At 40.7% G+C, this 22,171-nt stretch overlaps 1 protein-coding gene across 1 annotated transcript in view; it reads left to right on the top strand.

Moving 5' to 3' along the window:
* The window catches only part of SCML4 (Scm polycomb group protein like 4), a 92,970-nt gene extending 70,916 nt beyond the window's left edge, over window positions 1-22,054 (top strand). The window contains exons 8-10 of the mRNA XM_058174336.1: window positions 288-557; window positions 15,289-15,434; window positions 20,240-22,054. Coding sequence (XP_058030319.1) covers window positions 288-557; window positions 15,289-15,434; window positions 20,240-20,365 — 542 coding nt within the window. The 3' untranslated portion in view covers window positions 20,366-22,054. The remainder of the gene's footprint in view (window positions 1-287; window positions 558-15,288; window positions 15,435-20,239) is intronic.
* Window positions 22,055-22,171: the final 117 nt, after the last annotated feature.

Raw genomic sequence — 22,171 nt, forward strand, 5'->3', positions numbered from 1 at the left:
GCTCTGAGACTCAGATTGACAGTGATGTCAGTATTAATTAATTTCCAAACTAGCTAGCTACTGTCTTAAAAATAAGCACAACTTATTTTAATTATACATCCTTATTAATAATTTGTGTATAATACAACTCTTTCCATTTGCAGTAGTTCACACTTTAATTTGCTAGTGGATTTAAACTGTCTGCCCGGTCTTTAAAACAAAATTAAAAAGAACACGTTTCAAAATCAATTTTGGTGCTTTAGGAAATAGGACCGTGTTCCATGATAACCCAATTCTTCTCTTTCAAGCAGAAACAGTTATACCTGAAGATTATCTGGTTGATCCACTGGCTACAAAGCATTACAGCATTGATCCCTCTGATTCAGCCTTTAATTGCATGGGATCATTGTACTCTATGAGACAGAGTTCTGGAGAGGGACGGCACGGTGGAGGGTCATCTTCTTCCTGCAGTCATCGTTCTGCTCAAGTGGCTTCAGGAGGCCCATCAACCGCTACTCTGAGGCATCAAACATCAAGCCCAACCAGAAACGGAACCATTCTGGAAGGAAACAGAAATGGTAACGAAACACTTTCCCCTTTCTTGTAATGATTTGATCCCCTTGCTGATTTCTGTAGTCTTTATTTCAAGCTTCGTCTTGAGAAAGCAATTGTGGGTACAGTAATTGCAATCAGATAATAGTAGGATTGTGGCAACGAACCTTGAACCCCCCCCCCAACCTTTGTGCAGTAACTGTGCAAAGATGGAAACTCTATGCAAAGTCTGCAGACATGCAGGGCTTATTCGTGCTATCTAATGCATATAAGTCTATGGAAGTTATGCTTAAGTGCTGGTACAAATTACAGTAACTGTATAAGTAACAATTGTGACAGTAACTTTAGATTTCCCATTCAATTCTTTGAATGCTCTGATGAAAACAATGATTTAGGACTCTAATTTAGCTCCTTTTGGGCGTCATGTAATAGTGGAACATTTCTGAAGTTTGCATATTATTTCTTTCTTATAAACCAGATATCACCAAGATGTAATTTTATAAAGACCCTGGGCAGTACCAAATGTAGCTGTTGTGTCCGAGCCGGGCCTCCTGGCTGAGAGTGAGGGGGAAGAGCCAACAGGACTTCCCTCTGCGGGACCTTCCTCTTTGGCTCCGCTCCAGGTCCCAAAGGCAGGCCAGGTGGAGGAAGAGGAGCTGACACGGCCTCTTTCCCCCGACTCCTCCTCCTCCTCCCTGGCAGAGCTCCAAGAGCCAGCTGAGGAGAATCAATTGTGGCTAGATGCAAGGCAGCGACGCCGAGTGAAGCGTACGCAGCAAAAGGAAGGAAGGGGCCGGCCCAGGGAGTGCTGAGTCATGGAGCCATACCCCACAGGGTATAAAAGTGGGTGGAGCTGCCTTTGGGCTCCGTAATGGACAAAAATAGACTTTTGGGAGCTTTGGCTGTGCTATTTGGTGATTCAGACTTTTTTTTTTTTTTACATTTATATCCCGCCCTTCTCCAAAGACTCAGGGCGGCTTACATTGTGTAAGGCAATAGTTTCATCCTATTGTATATTTATATACAAAGTCAACTTATTGCCCCCCCAACAATCTGGGTCCTCATTTTACCTACCTTATAAAGGATGGAAGGCTGAGTCAACCTTGGGCCTGGTGGGACTCGAGCCTGCAGTAACTGCAGGCAGTGGTGTTTAATAACAGGCTATCTTACAGCCTGAGCCACACCGCGGCCCTTTGGCTTTGGCTTCTGTTTATTCCTGAACTGCAATTACGCTGGTTTGAGGACAACTTGGCAGGCAATCGCAGGTTCGTTGCCAGAACTGTTATCTGTTAGTTTCCAAAAAGTTTTTATTGGTCAAAAAAGGTTTATACAAATACATATCAGGTATGGTAAATTTTCATTTTTCTTATACAAGATAAGAATTTTACTCAAAATTTTAAACACATACAACAGCCATATGGCAAGCAGGTGATACGAAGTAACTAAGTTTATCAATCTTACATACGCAATAAAGAAGGGTCAAGAATAATCAGAATATCATACAAAAGAGAATAAGGAAAACCAACACAATACCAAATATCATTGTCACTTCCTAGTTTTGGATCTCAGAACTCTGGGTTCAGCCTGACCCAACTCCAGGGCCGCAACAGCGGCAGCCGCCTCCGCCCCATGGTCTATAACCTCCCCTTCTTCAACTCCTGGGTCATCTAATTCCAGGAGGGCTTTGTGTTCCTCCACGTAGGCCGCAGCCCCCCCCATTGTACCTAATTTTTTCGTAATGCCCTCCCGGAAAATCATCAATCCCTCTGGCATCAGCCATCTGAAGCCTACTCCCTTCTGGTACAATTTGCTTGACAAAAAGTAATATTTCTTTCTCATTTCACGTACCTGTCTGGGAATCTGCCTCAGAATGGCTATCTCCCTGCCCCTATAAGTCAGTGCCCCACTCCTATGTTTTCTAAGAATTTCATCTCTCGTCTCTCTTCTCACAAATTTGACATGAACCTCTCTAGGAACTGCATGCGTGCGTGCATATTTTGAATTAACTCTATAAACTCGATCCACATCCCAATTCATAAAATCAACACCTCTCCCAAGAAATTCTCCCAACAGTTAGTCACAACATCTCTCAAGTCTTCTTGGTCCACTTCTTCCAAATTTTGAAACCTAAGGAAATAAGACATTTTATCCATCTGTGGTCCAAGCACAGCATTGCCTGTCGTCTCCTCTCTTTTCTGCACTGCCGCATCTCACCCTCAGACCTTCCACTTTCTGCTTGTTTTCTGCTGAGACTTGTTGAGTATCCTTTAAATCCTTTTGGATAGTCACAATTTCTGCTCTTATTTCATCAGTTTCTTGTCCATATTAGATAACTTTTCCAAAATTCTCTCCATTTCTCCAGCAGTTGGTCTCTGACCTTTTGCCATTTAAAAAAAAATTTTAAAATCCTCAGGCAAGCACAGTATCCTTGTAATTTCCTCCGGATCCACCAGGGGGCACTCACAGGAGCAACGAGGCCAGAGTACAGTTAGTCAACCAGGAAGCCGAAGGAAGTGATGTCATCAAGATTCTCATAGTGAAGGCGGAAGCTGGACGCCACCATTGTTCCCCAGAGGGAGGGGGGGCCTCAAACCCTCCCTCCTAAATTTCTCCATCACCTCTTCTCTCCAGAGCTCCACAAAACCGGTAATCTTGTTATTTTAAGTTCTCCTCTCTCCAAAATGATTCGTGCTCCTTCCAGTCGCAGGGGAGAGAAACCCCCCCGCACTCCGGAGCACTCCACTCACATTTGCCGATATCTCCTTCCCTTCTCCCTTCCTCAATTCTTCTCCGTTCCCTGTTCGCCACCAGGCTGCTGCAATTATAAATCCAAAGCCCCGGTGTCACCGGGCACAGCGGCCCAGGCGACGACCAAAGTAATGGCCGCGGCCTGAGGCCTCCGAACCCCTCCGAGCCTAGGACGCGCCAGCATCGGTCCCCCCAGTCCTGTGTATCGGCTGGGAGACCCCTGGCGAGCCGTCCGTGCGGCAGGTGTCCTTTTCGGAACACCTGGCCCCTAAGGGCCTCGGAGGCGGCCGGATTCGGACACTGGAGGCAGGAGAAGCCTTCCAGACGTCCGTTGCCACCGGATACCGGAAGTCGTCTCCCAGAACTGTTATCTGTTGTCGGAGTAAATTGCTGGCAAAGATAGTCAGCTCGCGTGTCTTTTTGGTTGTGGTTGGGAGGGGACAGAACAGTAGCCCTATCTATCTATGCTCTGCTCTGAGGTTGGAAAAGGTAGCCTAGGAACCTCATACCTGGGAGCTACTAAAGATGCCTGATGGGGTCAATTAAACATAATAGCTTAGAATAGTTTAGAATAAAAGAATTGGAAGGGACCTTGGAGGTAAGGGTGAAATGCTACTGGTTTGGGCCAATTTGCCCGAACCAGAAGTTAAAAATGCTTTAAAAAGTAAAAAAAAAAAGTTCTGACAATTGTGTATTGCTCAGCTGATCATTGGAACTTTTTTTTTTTACTTTTTAAGCATATTTTTTACTACTGATTCTGGCATATAGGTAGTAAAAAATGCTTTAAAAAAGTAAAAAAAAGCACAGTTGTGATCGTCCGAGCCTTTTGTTTATTTTTTTAAAGCATTTTTTACTACCTATTCGCCTGAATGGTAGTAAAAAAAATGCTTTGAAAAATAGGTTCCCAAGATTGTGTGCCACAGCTGATTCCCCCCCTTTCTACTTACCTTCCCAAGCCTCCTTTTGGGGTGTACTGCACATGTGTGTGCAGGGCGCATTTGGTGTGAATTGCGCATGCAGGTGCACAGCGTGCTCTTGGCACTTGATGCTCATGCGCGCCCAGAGAACCAGTAGCAAACCAGTTCAGATTTCACCACTGCTTGGAGGTCTTCCAGTCCAACCCCTTGCTTAGGTAGAAAAACCTACACCACTTCAGACAAATGGTTATCCAATCTCCTCTTAAAAACTTCCAGTGTTGGAGCATTCAAAACTTCTGGAGGCAAGTTGTTCCGCTGATTAATTGTTCTAATGGTCAGGAAATTTCTCCTTAGTTCTAGGTTGCTAACAGATGATTAACAGATTAACAGATTTTAACAGATGATGCTGTTAATATGGCTCTGCACTACATCCTACAGCATCTTGAGTCTCCAAAGACCTATGCAAGGATCCTTTTTGTAGACTTTAGTTCAGCATTCAATACCATCATTCCAGACATTCTTCTAACTAAGTTAAACCAGCTACAGGTACCGGAACAGACTTGTAAGTGGAACACAAGCTTCCTAACAAACAGGAAGCAGCAGGTGAAGCTAAGCAAGATCACATCAAATACCTGTACAATTAGCACAGGGGCCCCCCAAGACTGTGTGCTCTCCCCACTTCTCTTCTCTCTGTATACCAATGACTGCATCTCCAATGATCCATCTGTTAAACTACTGAAGTTCGCAGATGACACAACAGTGATTGGTCTCATTCGAGACAATGACGAATCCGCATATAGACGAGAGGTCGAACGACTAGCCTTGTGGTGCAACCAAAACAATCTGGAACTGAACACACTCAAAACCGTAGAAATGGTGGTAGACTTTAGGAGAAACCCTTCCATACTTCCACCTCTCACAATACTAGACAACACAGTATCAACAGTAGAAACCTTCAAATTTCTAGGTTCTACAATATCGCAAGATCTAAAATGGACAGCTAACATCAAAAACATCATTAAAAAAGGACAGCAAAGAATGTTCTTTCTGCGCCAACTCAGTAAGCTCAAACTGCCCAAGGAGCTGCTGATTCAGTTCTACAGAGGAATTATTGAGTCTGTCATTTGCACCTCTATAACTGTCTGGTTCAGTTCTGCAACCCAACAAGAAAAACACAGACTTCAGAGGATAATTAGAACTGCAGAAAAAATAATTGCTACCAACCTGCCTTCCATTGAGGACCTGTATACTGCACGAATCAAGAAGAGGGCCGTGAAAATATTTACAGACTCCTCGCATCCAGGACATAAACTGTTTCAACTCCTATCCTCAAAACGACGCTATAGAGCACTGCACACCAGAACAACTAGACACAAGAACAGTTTTTTCCCGAAGGCCATCACTCTGCTAAACAAATAATTCCATCAACACTGTCAAACTATTTACTGAATCTGCACTACTATTAATCTTCTCATAGTTCCCATCACCAATCTCTTTCCATTTATGACTGTATGACTATAACTTGTTGCTGGCAATCCTTATGATTTATATTGATATATTGACCATCAATTGTGTTGTAAATGTTGTACCTTGATGAACGTATCTTTTTTTTTTAATGTACACTGAAAGCATATGCACCAAGACAAATTCCTTGTGTGTCCAATCACACTTGGCCAATAAAAATTCTATTCTATTCTATTCTATTCTATTCTATTCTATTCTATTCTATTCTATTCTATTCTATTCTATTCTATTCTTTTCTTCTCTCCTTGATTAGTTTCCACCCATTGCTTTTTGTCCTGCCCTCAAGTGCTTTGGACTCCCTCTTCTTTGTGGCAACCCCTGAGATATTGGAACACGGCTATCATGTCTCCCCTAGTCCTTCTTTTCATTAAACTAGACATACCCAGTTCCTGCAACTATTCTTCATATGTTTTAGCCTCCAGTCCCCTAATCATCTTTGTTGCTCTTCTCTGCACTTTTTCTAGAGTCTCAACATCTTTTTTACATCATGGCAACCAAAATTGGATGCAGTATTCCAAGTGTGGCCTTACCAAGGCATTATAAAATGGTATTAACACTTCACATGATCTTGATTCTATCCCTCTGTTTATGCAGCCTAGAACTATGCTGGCAGCTACAGCACAGCGCTGGCTCATATTTAAGTGATTATCTACTAGGACTCCAAGATCCCTCTCACAGTTCCTACTATTGAGTGAGGTACCACATTTACTGTACTTGTGCATCTTGTTTTTCTTGCCTAAATGTAGAACCTTACTTTTTTCATCATTGAAGTTCATTTTGTTAGAAAGCGCCCAATGTTCAAGTCTCTCAAGATCCTTCTGTATCTTAAGCCTATACTTCTAATAAGACATAGATTGTATTTAATTTCTCTGCAAGTCCCCCCCCCCACCTTAATTTTATTATGGAAGAAAATAACATTGTAAATAGGAACATTTTAAAGTTCAGATATGAGATTCAGATATCAAATATCATTTGAAAATAATAAGCAACTTTTTTTGAAAATGAAGGAAAATTGGATCCTATTGAATGAATATAGTACTCCTCCCACCGTCTACCTGTACAATAGAATGGGGAATCTCTAGCCTTTCAGAGATTGATGGGATCTATTATACCAGTTGAGGCTAATGGGGGATGAAAACCCTTCTGCTATTTCGTGTACGTGAAGGTAATTTATTAAAATAGGATTACCAAAAATCCAAATGGCCATTAGATGACAGCAAAGAATTAGAGTTTTTTGTATTTTTTTAAAAATTTGAATTTATATCCTGCCCTTCTCCGAAGACTCAGGGTGGCTTACAATGTGTTAAGCAATAGTCTTCATCCATTTGTATATTATATACAAAGTCAACTTAATTGCCCCCAACAATCTGGGTCCTCATTTTACCTACCTTATAAAGGATGGAAGGCTGAGTCAACCTTGGGCCTGGTGGGACTTGAACTTGCAGTAATTGCAAGCAGCTGTGTTAATAACAGACAGACTTAGTCCGTTGAGCCACCACTGCCACCTGTGTCTGGGTTTTCTTATTCCACTGCCACCTGTGTCTGGGTTTTTTGTAGCCAGGATCTTGAATCAGACAATATAAACAGATATTATGAGGTCTTTGGTGCTCTGAGGTTGGTGGTTTTCTTGCAGGCGTTTCATTGCCAAACTAGGTAACAACATCAGTGCACCAAACTCAGAGAACACCCAGGACCCCACACTTCAACCCTGAGCTACAAATATTCTCTTCTATTAGTTAAACAGATATTGTCCAGTTGAGGAGCAGATTTTGCTGCTACAATAAATTTATCTCATTGGTAAGTGACCTGCCCCACAGCATGTTCACACAATGTTCTTGCTAGATACATTTCCATCAAGAGGCAATCAATAAATTAATCCTCAGATGAGATAAGAAACAGACCGAAATTATCCTCTCCCTTCTCCTACTACCTACTATGCCTAAAATACTAAGCCATGAGGAAAGGGGTTGATAAAACAGGAGATAACTTCAGTATAAGAATCCAATGTTATCATTTAGCCTAGTGGTAGCAAGATTTTAAACTACATTATCACCAAAATTAATGCAACTTCTGACCAGATAAAATCAGTTTTGCTACCCAAGAGAAAACCTAAGTCACTAAAACTTAACTTTCCTAAAGGTACAAGCATCTTTTTTTAAAAAAAGAGAATTAATCTGTTGTAGTGGTTAAGGCTTCAGGCTAGAAACTAGGATACTGTGAGTTCTAGACATAGCTATGATTGAAGCCTGCTGGATGACTTTTGGCCAATCACTTTCTCTCAGCCCTAAGAAGAATGCAAGAGCAAACCACTTCTGAAAAATGTTGCCAAAGAAAACTGACTTGTCCAGGCTGTCACCAAGTGTAAATAGTGATTTGAAGGCACATGCACACAAGATGCAAGCATAACCCTAATACATTCTGCCTGGAGACTGGAATTCTGCTCCAACTCCCATCTTTCTTGGAGCACACCGGACTCAAGATTTCGGTGGGCATGACATTCAGAAGCCTGATCAGCATAGCCCAAAGCTCTTCTGATTCTCAGGCTGCCATGGACTGAGCAACAAAGGAGGCAGGAGAATTTCTTCTTGAACTGTGCACTTTTAAATGACAGAAATGATGTGCTCATGCTGCATAGTGTTTTCTGGTAGTATGAAGAGGATCCAGAATCTGCTGCAATGTGAATGCTATGGAACTCTCTTACCTCCAGGGAAACTGAGTCCCAGGTGAGCAATCACACACCTAAAAAGACAGGACAACCAGCTGCTTCTAAGCCAGGAGCTGAGAGAGCAAGACAAAACAGATCTTGTTCACTAGGCCAAAGAGTTACATTGAGTAACTGCCAAAGAGTTACATTGAGAAACTGAGAAAGTAAAACAGAAGACGTTGACCAAAGCTTTAATTATTTGCAGCACTTCAATCTTTAGGATTTGGCCTAGAGGAGACAGCCATTCCATTCATCAATACTAGCTGCTATATTTTCTGCAGAGCTGATTATGTTGGCGGTTATTGTAAGTTTGCAATTCCCATTCTTAAAAAAAAAAAAAGGAAACTTTGAGAAGTTCACCGCATGGAGTGAAGGCACACTAAGATCAATCACTGTGCTGTCCTTTACAGGGGAAAAAAAGCAGCAGCATTAATATGGGAGCTCTTGAAATGCTATGAGTCAAGTTGCTAAATTCGAACTTCATGCAGCTTCTGATTCCCAATAACAGGGGTGTTTATGTAAATCCAAATCTGCTAGTTGATGTTATCATGTTCTGTGTACACTGTTTAAGACTGGATAAATAGGTTCCCTTTTCTTTTGAAATGCTTTCTAAGTTTTTAAGCACCCCATAGTTCATTTACATTTTTCCTTCCCACCTGCCAAAGCCAGGAAATTGGATTTTATCTAAATTATGATCTTTATGGGTAATTATTGGTGGCAAACAGTCCTCTCTCTTTGTAATTTGAGTATTCTTTATCATCTTGATTAATTCTGATGACAAGTGCCCTAGGATACCTATGACATGTGAGAGATGAGATTGTTATTAATGTATTTAATCCCTGGTGTGAATAATTTCAGATGCATAAATGCAGGATTTATATACAGGAAGAACTCCTACAGCAAGAAAAAAAAGCAAAACAAAAAATAACTGCATACAATATTCATGAAGAAGAGGGGTGTCAACCAGTTTTACATTAGTTCTGCTGACTATCAATTATGACTCAGTTCATGGTGTTGAATTTAGTTTCTTAAAGTCTTTATGATGCGAGTCCAAAATTCTCCTGGAAGGCCTTTTATGGAATTTATTTTCTGGGTTAGTTTATAAGCAAACAGCTGGGCTTATTTTGTTCATTTTTTTGGCTTTTTTGAGTTTAACATTTAAAGCATGTAAATGCCAAATAGAGGAAATCTTAGGAGTAAGTCTATCTTTATCAGTATATTGCAGAAATGGACCTTATATTCATAAACCTTGATCATTGTAATCTCTTGTAATCTCTATTTATTTAACAGATTACACGGTGCTTCTGGGTTTTTCATTTCTTAATAATATATTTGATTCTCTTGGCTCGCCTATTCTTCATCTACTAGACATTTCAATTCCTCCATATCTCTCACACCCTTAATTTGTCTTTACTCACTTATATTGTATAATGCTCTGTCAGACATTCTGATGCTGCTTTGTACAGCAGTAGTAGAGTAGAAACATAGAAAACTGCAATATAGAATATCAGGCCATTGGTCTGCTTTTTTCAGAACTGTTAACATTACCCAACACAGTTCTGCAGTCTCAAACAGGACAATGAGTTCCTGCTCTATAAGGAGAAGGTGGAAATTGGCATCTGGAGTCTTCAGTGGGCTGCTATCTACAGGGATCCTGCCCTTCCTTGACTCTTATCAATGACGTACATCCGTGCTGATATCCAGATCGTTCTTGTAGTCTAGGCAGACTAGGCAGGCTAATGAGAAGTTAACACTGTTGCAAGTCCTGAAGATGTATTGCATTAATAGCTACTCCATCTCTGGTTTTGTGCTAAAATGTTAAGATAGAGGTTTCCTGAAAATTGCTTTCCAGTGGCTACTTAGGATTGATAAACCAAATTTTTATTTTATTTTATTTTATTTTTATTTGCATTTATATCCCGCCCTTCTCCAAAGACTCAGGGCGGCTTACACTATGTTAGCAATAGTCTTCATCCTATTTGTATACTTATATACAAAGTCAACTTATTGCCCCAACAATCTGGGTCCTCATTTTACCTACCTTATAAAGGATGGAAGGCTGAGTCAACCTTGGGCCTGGTGGGACTAGAACCTGCAGTAATTGCAAGCAGCTGCTGTTAATAATATGAGCCACAGAGGCCCATAGTATCATATAGAGGGCCACATAGCCAATGTGATGAATTGGAATTATGGAGAGATCTATGAAAATACTTCTTTGTTTGAATTTCAGCTAGTTCTTATCCCCTCAAGCTATCATGTGGGATTATTTTGAGGATAAACTGAGGCGAGACTTCTTCACCTAAATTATGTAACTAACATTATGTCCCATTGTCTAAGCCTTTAACCTTCCATTCACTAGGTTAAGGCACCAAGCCAGAAGCTGGGAGATTGTGAGTTCTGGTCCAGTGTTTGGCATGAAAGCTAGCTGGGTGACTTTGGGTCACTCGCTCTCTCTCAGCCCATCCCACCACACAGGGATATTGTTGTGGAGAAAATAGGAAGTATTAGGTATGTTTGGCACCTTGAGTTATTTATGAACATTATAAAGACTAGGTAAAAATAAATTTAAAATTAAATTCTCCCCAGATGCATACACATAAGCATACCACAGATATAAGAACAACTAAGCAGGTATCATTTAATCTTGTGCCATCTGGCACTTTAAAACAGGGGTCTCCAACCTTGGTCCCTTTAAGACTTGTGGACTTCAACTCCCAGAGTCCCTCAGCCAGCAAAGCTGGCTGAGGAACTCTGGGAGTTGAAGTCCACAAGTCTTAAAGGGACCAAGGTTGGAGACCCCTGCTTTAAAAGAGAAGAGGAGTAAACAAAAAGGGAAATGCTCAGGAAAGAAGCAGAGCACGGAGACAACAACCAAGATGTATAATACTGTAGTTTCAGAATAAAAACAAAAATGCACTTTCATCCCAAAATGCTTTATTGCTTTGATTAAATGCCAAATGACCTTAATCTGCCCAGGTTCAATGCCATTAAAATGTATGTCCACCATATTCATCATCGTGCTGTTTAGTAGCTCTCCAAAGAGGAAGTCATTACTTCTAAACCAGTAGTGGGTTCCACTTACCTTCGCTACTGGTTCGGAACCAGGAGCGTGCACATATGTGTGCTCGCTTCACTCATGCGTGGCACTTCTGCGCATGCGCAGAACTTTCTATGCATGCGCAGAGCGTCCGTGATGACGTCCGGGCGGAGCATCCTGCCGCTGCCACTACCAGTTCGCCAGAACCGGGGCAAACCAGTAGAAACCCACCACTGATCTAAACTCCTGGTTACAAAGGCATAAAACCGGAAATGATGCAAAGGATAGACCTGTCCCTCGTGCAATGTTTTCTTTCCTTTATATTGTTGAAGGAAAATATTGATGAACCAAATATTGACGAAAGGAAAAGTGCAGGCATGACTACAATGAGAAACAGAGAAAAGGATGTCATTGTCAGGACTTTCTGAATTTGTCAGCTGCCATATGAGGTCTGGACAAAGTCCATGAGTTTCACACTTAAAGTTCAGAAAACATTAATGTCAAAAAATGGAACAGGATAATAAATAAGATATGGGAATAAGATCAAAGTGGAGTTATGAAATAGATGTTTTGCACGCATGATACAGAATTTGATATTTACTATTTTCAATCAACAACTTGATAGCTAACATCTTTTTTGTTTCATTTCACAAGAAATGGAAGCATTTATAGCTGACCTGCCTTTCTACTTCTTCTCCCGTCCTATTAACATCTTTCTTTTTTTATGTCCTGATCTGGTATCACACAGAGTACAATGGAAAAACAAATGCTAAAGATTTACTCGGAAATCAAATAAGAAATGAGGGAAGTGACTAACTGCAACGATGTCATAACTGTAGCATTAAAACAGAAATATAAATGTGCAAGACATATTGTACATTTATCAGACAGAGATGGACACAAAAAGTAAATTGGTGATGGCCCTATAAATAACGTATGTCCACTTGGATTACCTTAGATGGACTATGAAAAGATCTCAGTCCCAGTTGGGTTGCCGTAGCAAAAGATTGAATGAAGCTGTCATTTCATATATTATCTGAATTTCAACATTATCTGGATGCAAATGACAGTGAAGTGATAAAGTGAAAATGATCTACACTGAATGCAAGTTCTTTGGAATTTAATTGCAAGAAGATATGAAGTGGCAATAAAGCAAAATATGTATAAAAATCAATGGCTGAGCTAATTTAAATGTTACTGCTTTTTTAGATCTGTCGAAGGTGTAGAATTGCACTTTCACCAAACACTAAGAAAGATCCTATCAGACGAAATTATAGGCTGTTTTCTCACATGGAAATCCATGGTTTAATTAATCATAGTTAACTAATTCAACCTAATTGATTGGATTCACATAACATACTACGCCACAATCTGCCACAACCATTTTAGGTTGCTATATCAACCATAGATAGACAAGTTGCAGCCTTTCAGTTATTGCTGAATTAAAACGCTCAGCACTCTTCATCCTTAACCACTGAATGCCTAAATCAGTGTTCCTCAATCTTGGAGACTTTAAGATATGTAGACTTCAACTTCCAGAATTCCCTATCCATCATGGGAGTTGAAGTCCACACATAGCATTTTCGTTATTCCTGGAGCGCTACAGGTTCTTCACCTTTGCTTAGGCTGTAAAGCAGAGATTGATCAATGTTTTCAGGCCCTAGATTCTTCCCCCAAATTACCTGAAATCTTGTGAGATCCCTCATTTCAGGACTCCCACGGCTTAAATCTCAAGAGATTGGTGATCTTGTGTCATTATAGCTATTTAAAAATCCTATAAAATAATTTAATTTGGAGGAATGACATTAGTGCATTGCCAAGAGCAGATTTTCTAGGCTGGTATCTTTGGATGTGTTTGGATTATAATTCCCAGAATTCCCAGCCAGTCACTCATGGTTATTCTGGGCAGGAATTTTAAGTTGCACTTTAAAACAGGATGGACAGCTTAGAATTCTTTAGAAATATTGGTCTGTGACTTCTCCAATGCCTTTTGTGTTTGCCTCTATTAGCTGATGGAACTGAAATCTCCAGGGGCTTGGAGACACCAAATTGTCTAATGCTAGTTGGAACATTTCTGGAGGGTGCAGGATTGGGGAAAATTTTTATAGAGGAAAGAGAGAAAGAAAAAAGAAGACACAAGCCTTTTCTATGGAACTTGGATTTCATTCACATCCCCCACAATTATTAGTACCAAAGAAATTGAACAACCAGTGACATTTGGCAAGGATATAAAATGTGGGCTTGTCAAGGTTTATTCTGGAGCATTAGAACATCTACTTGTACCTTAGAATTCTTGATGAACGTATCTTTTCTTTTATGTACACTGAGAGCGTACCAAGACAAATTCCTTGTGTGTCCAATCACACTTGGCCAATAAAAAAATTCTATTCTATTCTATTCTAGATTAGGATCTAGAATAGTAGGTTATTTGCAAATAAGTAGGTTATTTGCACAATATCATGCTATACATACTGTGTTTTTGATGCTATTTCAATTTGTAATAATGCCTATGAAAATACTGCTTGTTCCTGAATGCAACATAACTTATGTTTCAGACTTGTCCCAACCTGGTTGTTTATAAAAAAAGAGCCTTGGACTGCATTAGTAGTGAAAAGTAATAACTTTACTAAAGCCAAGTGGTTACAAGAGATCTGAGGCTTGAGTGTGAAAACTGCCTACTTGCTTTCCCCTTTCCCAGGTTCCCACACCTGCAGCTATTCCCTGGTGTCCAACTAGATTAAAAACAAACTGTTTTGGTAATGGTTCTGACTTCAGTGGGCTCAGTGATGTTCCGCATTGCATTCCCATGGTTATGAGTTTGGAGTTGGTTGGCCGATCTCTCCCCCTGCCCCAGGATTCATGGTACTCTGGCATCAGCGAAGCAGCAGTGAGGCGAAGCTGGACGGCAGCACTGACATTCTGTTTCCTAGCTGTGCATTGTTCAAAAATTAACAGGCATTAACAGTATAGAAATGCATTTATTAAAAACCTTCCTGTTAAGTTCGGACAAGAGGCTTGGCCATGTTTTGTTTAATTATGACTTATTGGTTAACCGTAACTGACCGCGTTCATACAAAACTTAAGGTAAACCGCACCAAACTCAATTGCAGAAAACATGACTTCAGCAACAGAGTGGTCAATGCCTGGAATGCATTACCTGACTCTGTGGTTTCATCCAACCCCCCCCCAAAATTTTAATCTTAGACTGTCTACTGTTGACCTCACCCCATTCCTAAGAGTCTGTAAGGGGTGTGCATTAGCTTGCCTACCGTCTCTGTCCTAATGTTCCCTTTAATTGTATTCATTTTATGTATTCAATTCATGCTTATACTTACATATATTATCTAATACGCACTCAACAAATAAATAAATAAAATAAAAAATAAAACGGTCAGCTCTGAAACATGCAGAAAAAATAATAACGGTCAGCTCTGAAACAATAGGCTTGGCCATGTTTTGTTTAATTATGACTTATTGGTTAACCGTAAGTTAACGGTTAACCGTGAGTCCTTAGGGAGATAGGGCGGTATATAAATATGAAAAATAAATAAATAAATAAATAAATAAATAAATAAATAAATAAATAAATAAATAAATGCTTTAAAATTTACAAAGGTTGCGTTCACACACTATATTAAATCAAACCCAAAGAAACTTTATTACAGCTTAAAATGGCATGCAAACCCAGTCATTGTATCAATGTAACCTAGTTATATAGACTTCAAATTGTTTGGTATGGCTGGTCGCAGCCGACACACAACTGTTGGAACGGTGAATGAATTGTCATGTGTTATTCTCTCCCACTAATTGTTGCTTCACTCCTATAGCCTCCAGTCCATCTCCAGAAAGACAGGATACCACAAGACCCACAAGCAAAAATCCTTTGACCTGGACTGTTGATGACGTGGTATGGTTTGTTAAAGATGCGGATCCTCATGCTTTAGGACCCCACGTGGAACTCTTCAGGAAACATGTACGTAGAAGGCTTTCTGCAATAAAATGACAGCATCCAAATTTAACCTTCTAGCAAACTGCTTTGGTCTATACTTGAACCAACCTAAATTGAAATTGAATTGGACAGCTGACAAAAATTAGTCAAAGTGATTTTTTCTCCAGGCAAATAGATTTAAACTAGGGCAGTGTTTCTCAGCCTTGGCAACTTGAAGATGGGTGAAGTAATTCAACTCCCAGAATTCCCCAGCCAGCATGGCATTGGGCCGGATTACTTACGAGACTGTCTGCTGCTACCGATTGCCTCCCACCGACCCGTGCGCTCTCACAGGGAGGGACTCCTCAGGGTGCCGTCAGCCAGGCAGTGCCGGCTGGCGACGCCCAGGGGAAGGGCTTTTTCTGTGGGGGCTCCCACCCTCTGGAACGAACTTCCCCCAGGACTTCGCCAACTTCCTGACCTTCGAACCTTTCACCGCGAGCTTAAGACACATCTATTTATCTGCGCAGGACTGGACTAGAATTTTAAATTTTAAATTTGGTTTTAACGGGGTTTTATTATCTTATTGTAATTTTAATATTCGGCCTTATTTAATAAGTTTTTTAAATTGGTGTTTTATTTTGTATTTATATGTATGTTTTATCAGGCTGTAAACCGTCCTGAGTCCCTTGGGAGATAGGGCGGTATAAAAATGTGATTAAATAAATAAATAAATAAATAAATAAGTCCATGCATCTTCAAGTAGCCAAGGTTGAGAAACACTGAACCCGGATCTCACGCACAACTTGATGGCACTCATATCTTCGAGAGCCTGAGGTGGAGCTTGGATAGATTCAGAGAGGATCTAAAGCTCATTGTTAGTGCTACAGCTAAAGAGGGACTTCAGGGCCAGGCAGCCTGCCACTGAGGGTCAATTGCAGGAGAACTGAATCGCAGAACCATCTTTTTGTGCACTCCCCAGAAATACCACTTCAGTCGCTGTGGGAAAAAGTCTGCTGAAGAGCTAGCTGAGAGACTAATGGGCTGACCTTGTTTGGCTTTTTGTTTTCAGTCAGAAGAGTATCCAAACTAGGCTTGCTAGCATTTTTGTAAAATAACAATCCTTTGTAAGAATGATGAGAAATCAAAGTTACATCGGTTTTAAATCCTTCCCCCACCCCGGCACTCACTCACCTCCTGCTTATAATTCAGTCAGCTTCGCAGGGAAACCTACAAGAGGTCTAGTGGTTGATTAAAACTATCACCGTATTCAGCTCAATTATGCCTTTGAATTACTCATTTCTGAGCAATTGTTAACCTTCATAGCTAAACTGGATTAACAAGAAGACACCAGAGGTGAGAGACAAGTGATTACTCCATTAACCTTAACCACAGTTTTCAGCACGTTAAATCATTTTGAAGTGCAGGTGCATCATTTAAACTGATGTCCTGAATGCCGCTGACATTCCCAGCTCCCGACTTGCATTCAGCTAATTTGGCTGTGACATGCCACCACTGTCCAATGAAAAGAATTATTCATTTAACGTAAGAGAGATCAGCAATGTATATACTGAAAACAAGATCCGTGACATCAACACTGTGTGTCTTAATTAAGACATGCTTCGTTACTCTTGGGATGGCTGATCTTCACCAGATCCTAAATCCCTACATTCGGTAGACATTCCTAGCCTGCTGGGCCGATCTATGCATTTTCAAGGGAGAAGTAGAACAATAAAAGGAAAGTTGGGCTGGATTTAAATATTGGCTGAGTGCAACAGGCTTCCTTTGGTTGCAGCTTAGGTTATGTAAACTCTGCCCTTATTGTTTCTAAACCAGGATTTATAGCTTAGTATATTGTATAAACTCAATCACTTGTGGTTTGTTCAAGCTGTACGTAAAACAAATCGTGCTTGAGTGTGGAAACAGAGTTCATGGGTACAGTTAAAAATTGAAGCCATCAGGCTAACTAACAAATAAGAAAGCCAACCCAAAAATGAGATTTTGATGCAACAGAATTCTCACTGAATTCTGATTTGGGACCAAAAAATTAATACAGAAGAGAAAGTGCAGCTTTTAACTGAAGACAGATTTAACTTGTTTATTCAGAACTGGATGCTGAGCTTGTCGATGGAAAGGTCTGCAGTTCAGCAGTTCAAATCCCTAGTGCCGTGTAATGGGGTGAGCTCCCGTTACTTGTCCCAGCTTCTGCCAACCTAGCAGTTTGAAAGCACATAAAAAATGCAAGTAGAAAAATAGGGACCACCTTTGGTGGGAAGGTAACAGCGTTCCGTGCGCCTTTGGAGTTTAGTCATACCGGCCACATGACCACGGGGACATCTTCAGACAGCGCGGCTCTTTATCTTTGAAATGGAGATGAGCACCGCCCCCTAGAGTCAGGAAAGACTAGCACATATGTGTGAGGAGAATCTTTACCTTTACTTCAGAACTAGATCTGCCTCCTCGGATGATGCATAGAACTGAAAGCATATGTATTTGTTAAGACCGAACCATCTTTGTATGGATTATTTTAGCTTTATTTCCAATTAGTTTATCCTTTACTTAATAGAGTGATTATACTGCTGGGCAGAATAAAGTTTGCCTTCCCAGTTGTTTTAAAAACTGAGCAAAAGGGGGGGAAAAAAAGAGAGAGATGGCAAAGCAATCCTTCCATTTCTGTTCAATTACCAAGCAGAATGTTTTACTCTTTAAGAAGCCACAGCAAAGTCAGCCTTGTGATTTAAAGCTTGTTTGCATTGGTTAGTGGGCTCTTTCGGAGAGCTTTACACCACTCTTGAAATATTAAACCTGACAGTCAGTGTTCACAGGATTAGATTGTAATAAAGCAACATGAAATGTTTCCAGTTGCTTTATACTTTTGCAGCCTCACAGCAGAGTTTGAGAAGCCAGTGCATCTTATGAGCTCCGGTGACCATTATAAACCACCCCTGAAATGATTAATATAGTTCAGCTTTATAACTGAACCAAGCCTGTGATGGAAGAATATGTACTCAATCACTGCCTGGCCTGCTGTTTCTGCTTTACAAAATTCTCCAGAGCTTTTTATGTTAACCCCAGATTGCTGGCTGTTATTTAGCCATACTTTGGATTGCAACGCACCCTAGTTTTTCTAATTGATGCAATATACCAGTGATGGCTAACCTTTTCTGTACCGAGTGCCCAAAGCATGTGTACCCCCGTATGCCCCCTGCCTCCCCGTGCACGTGCCCCCCACACCCTCTGCCCTGTGCATGAACGTGCACACTCCCCGCATGCTCCCTTCCCCCTGCAAACAACCCCACACACATCCTGCCCCCCCTGTGCATGCGTGTGCAGCCCCTGTATGTGCTCTGCCCCCTGTGCATGTGCGCACCCGCCCCCCGCACTCACCGGCCTCCCGCACATACCCCACCCCCCACACATGCGCGGCAGAGACCCAAAGACCAGCTGGCCAGCGGGAGGCACATGTGCATGTGCAGCAAAGTTGAACTGGGGCGACAGTTCACGTGCCATCAGAGAGGTGCTGCGTGGAGAGAAGCATCTGAGGAAAGGTGCAGAGAGGTGCTGAATCATGGAGAGAAGCATCTGAGGAATACATTCTCTTTACAAGAAGTGTGGGCTTTTAGGACAATGCATGATCCTCCTGTTTATGGACACTTATTTCCTGCCTCTGTCCCTGGGCTCTGGAACTAGCTGGTAAGGGCCCCTTGTCCTTCCTGTTTTTACTTGGGGTTGCAATCTCCCATTTCACGAAGAGGACAATTTTTGTACTGTGAATATTGTCCCCAAATTCTTTCAACTTTAATAGAAGCTGCTCAGCTTTTACTGGCCAGGCATGTTTCGTGTCTGGTGACAATCATGAGATTTGAACTGAAGTCTCCATCTTTTTTACCTGATTTCAGACACAGAACATATAAAAAGGGGACAGAGGTTCAGTAGTGCAGCCAAGGTTGCCATCTTGATTTTTTTTTGGACATCTTCTGCAAGGATCCTATAAGAGGCAGCTTTTATAGTTCATATTTGAACTGCTTTGCTTTAATGCATTAGTTAAGTCCTTTCCTTTGCCGTTCATAGTCATCTGACTAAGACCATATGAGCCGTGGTGGCGCAGTGGTCAGAATGCAGTACTGCAGGCTAATTCTGCCGGCTGCCAGGAGTTCAATTCTGACGGGCTCAAGGTTGACTCAGCCTTCCATCCTTCCGAGGTCGGTAAAATGAGGACCCAGATTTTTGGGGGCAATATATAAACCACTTAGAGAGGGCTGTAAAACACTATGAAGCAGTATATAAATCTAAGTACTATTGCTATCGGGGGCTTGTGGAAGTTTCCATCCCTGTTACCTGATTTGTTAGTTTGTAATTGCTGCTGCTGCTGTGAAAGATCGTATCTCCTTGTGACTATGTAGTCCTCCAAGAACAGACATCTGACACTGGCTCTACTTGGAGGACTTGATGGAAGCTGGACCATCAAGAAAATCAACAGCTACTTCTGAAATTTGACTTCAGTTTAGGCTTATACTCCCATGATTAGTGCTTGTCTCTTCAGGGTGGTAGTGTTTCATTATTCAGTGATCTCGTTATTACTTTTGTGTTCATTTACATTTTTATGGAAGGCATCTTAATGTTGTTCACCAGCACTTCAGTTAAATAGATCCAATTCTGGAATGGTAGAACGTTTGGGAATTGAGGTCCTACTTTGTCAAATTTCTCAAAAAATGTTTAGTATCGTCAGAGACGTGCAGGTCAATTCTTTCGACAGCATTGCAGCAAATTGTTTTATTTCTTCTGCAAACACAGTTCCAAATTATGATTTATGCTTTTCATTCCACCTTCTGTCTTTCTTTTTGTATTAGGAGATTGATGGCAATGCTCTCTTGCTACTGAAAAGCGACATGATCATGAAATATTTGGGTCTGAAGCTGGGACCAGCACTCAAACTCTGTTATCACATCGATAAATTGAAACAAGCCAAGTTCTGATGCTTTTTTAAAAGACCAAACAATTCCAATATAAATCAATGAAGTAGATGAAAGGTAACAAGTTGCCTTATGGAAAGATAATCCATTTTCAAGCTGCTTCTCCTCTGTTTTGTACTGAGAACTTGGCCTTTCTAAAAATGTTCATCTTCACCATTTTAATTCAACGAAGTTGGGGGGGGGGAACTGACGTGTTTTGCTGATTTGTGTGAATACTTTTCCAAAAAGGTATACAATTATAATTATTTTGTATTATTCATATTGTTATTGTTAATATTATTATTAAGTCCTATTTTTGTAATCATAAAAGAAAAATTGTACGCCAAAAGATCTTCCCTGCTTTTTAGAAAAGGAGAAATTTGAAAAGCTTTAGGAAACCTTCTTCTGGGCTGTTTCACTTAAGTCCGGCCATTGCATCTGGTCATGTCAGGTGACTTGCCTTATGAATTTGCTATCAGAGTCAAAGCACTCGTATATCACCTCAAACAGAGTGGTTTTCAATTGGAATCAATGAATGCATTTAGCTGCCAGTCATCAATTGTAGTCTAGCAACATTCATGCTTCTGCGAACAAACTCATAATCTAATTCTTTTGTGTAACCACCCATGCATTCCTATAACAGGAGACCCATCTATATATTGCCCAGTGACCTGGGAGGATCACAGAATATTCTGGGAACATGAAGATAAAAATTGTGCATTTACTTGGAGATACACTGTGAATTTAATCCCGTTTATGTGGCATTCAGCCTGTAAACTGACTGAACAGCTAACTGTATGCTGTTCTCCAGGCTCTTCCTTGCTACCCTGAATCATATGCTTTCCTACATAGTCATCAGCATGAAGGTTTCAGTAATGTGATTTTGGATATCCAGGAGCATATTGGCAGCAGACTGTTTTATAACACACGATAAATATACAACATGCCACCAGTTGAAAATAATGAGGAAATCTCCCTTCTCTAGTCTGGCCCCAAAGTCTAGGACATAATGTAGAAACCCACAGTTTCTTTAACTCTTGGATGCCTGGGCTCTAGATGAAAGGTCATGGCCAAATATTCGTAGTTCATAGAACTGCTCCATACTTTTTGAAAATGTTATATGACGATTGTTAACACTTGTAACAAAAGTCACAGATGCTAATTTGCTTAGTCATTCTTTGGTGGTTAGTTGGCTTACCAAAGCTGTCCTGAATGTGCAGAGAAGCAGGAGCAAGAGGTCACATATCTCCCAAAGTTTTGAAGTGATTAACATCTGCCTACTCCAAGCTTGAAGTAACGCAAGGGAAGTGTATTTTTTGGCAACTTGTAATAGAAAGATTGCTTGTTGCTGGCCAGGAACCATTACCGGTGACTGCTTACAAATTTATGGAGTGTAATCCACTCTGAGCCAATTTCCTACCCAACTTTGATGTGATTTGGTTAACTAAAATAATACTGCATTTACTTATTTGATGCATGCACAGTGATCATAGGTTGATTAGATAAGAGCCAGGAAACCTACAACTTTGTATCCAATTAACTGAACATATTATGTTATACTATGGTATTATGGGAAAACTCCCATGGTTTGCACTATTTTGAAAACTTGAATTATTTCAGTAGAAACAGTATTTCTCTCTCTTATCTGAAGTATCCTGTTTTGTCACGAGAGGATTTGATGTTAATCAACTCCAGTCTTGAGCTGTGATAGCATCATTGCACTCTAAAGAGCAACTTTCCCTTGAGTGATATCTCACCTTTAATCAAATATGGGCTTATAGCTTCCACTCTAATCAAGCTTTCCAGCTGCAGATGGTACTTCTACTTTTC

The sequence above is a fragment of the Ahaetulla prasina genome, chromosome 1 (genome assembly GCF_028640845.1).
Source record: "Ahaetulla prasina isolate Xishuangbanna chromosome 1, ASM2864084v1, whole genome shotgun sequence".
Lineage (NCBI taxonomy): Eukaryota > Metazoa > Chordata > Lepidosauria > Squamata > Colubridae > Ahaetulla > Ahaetulla prasina.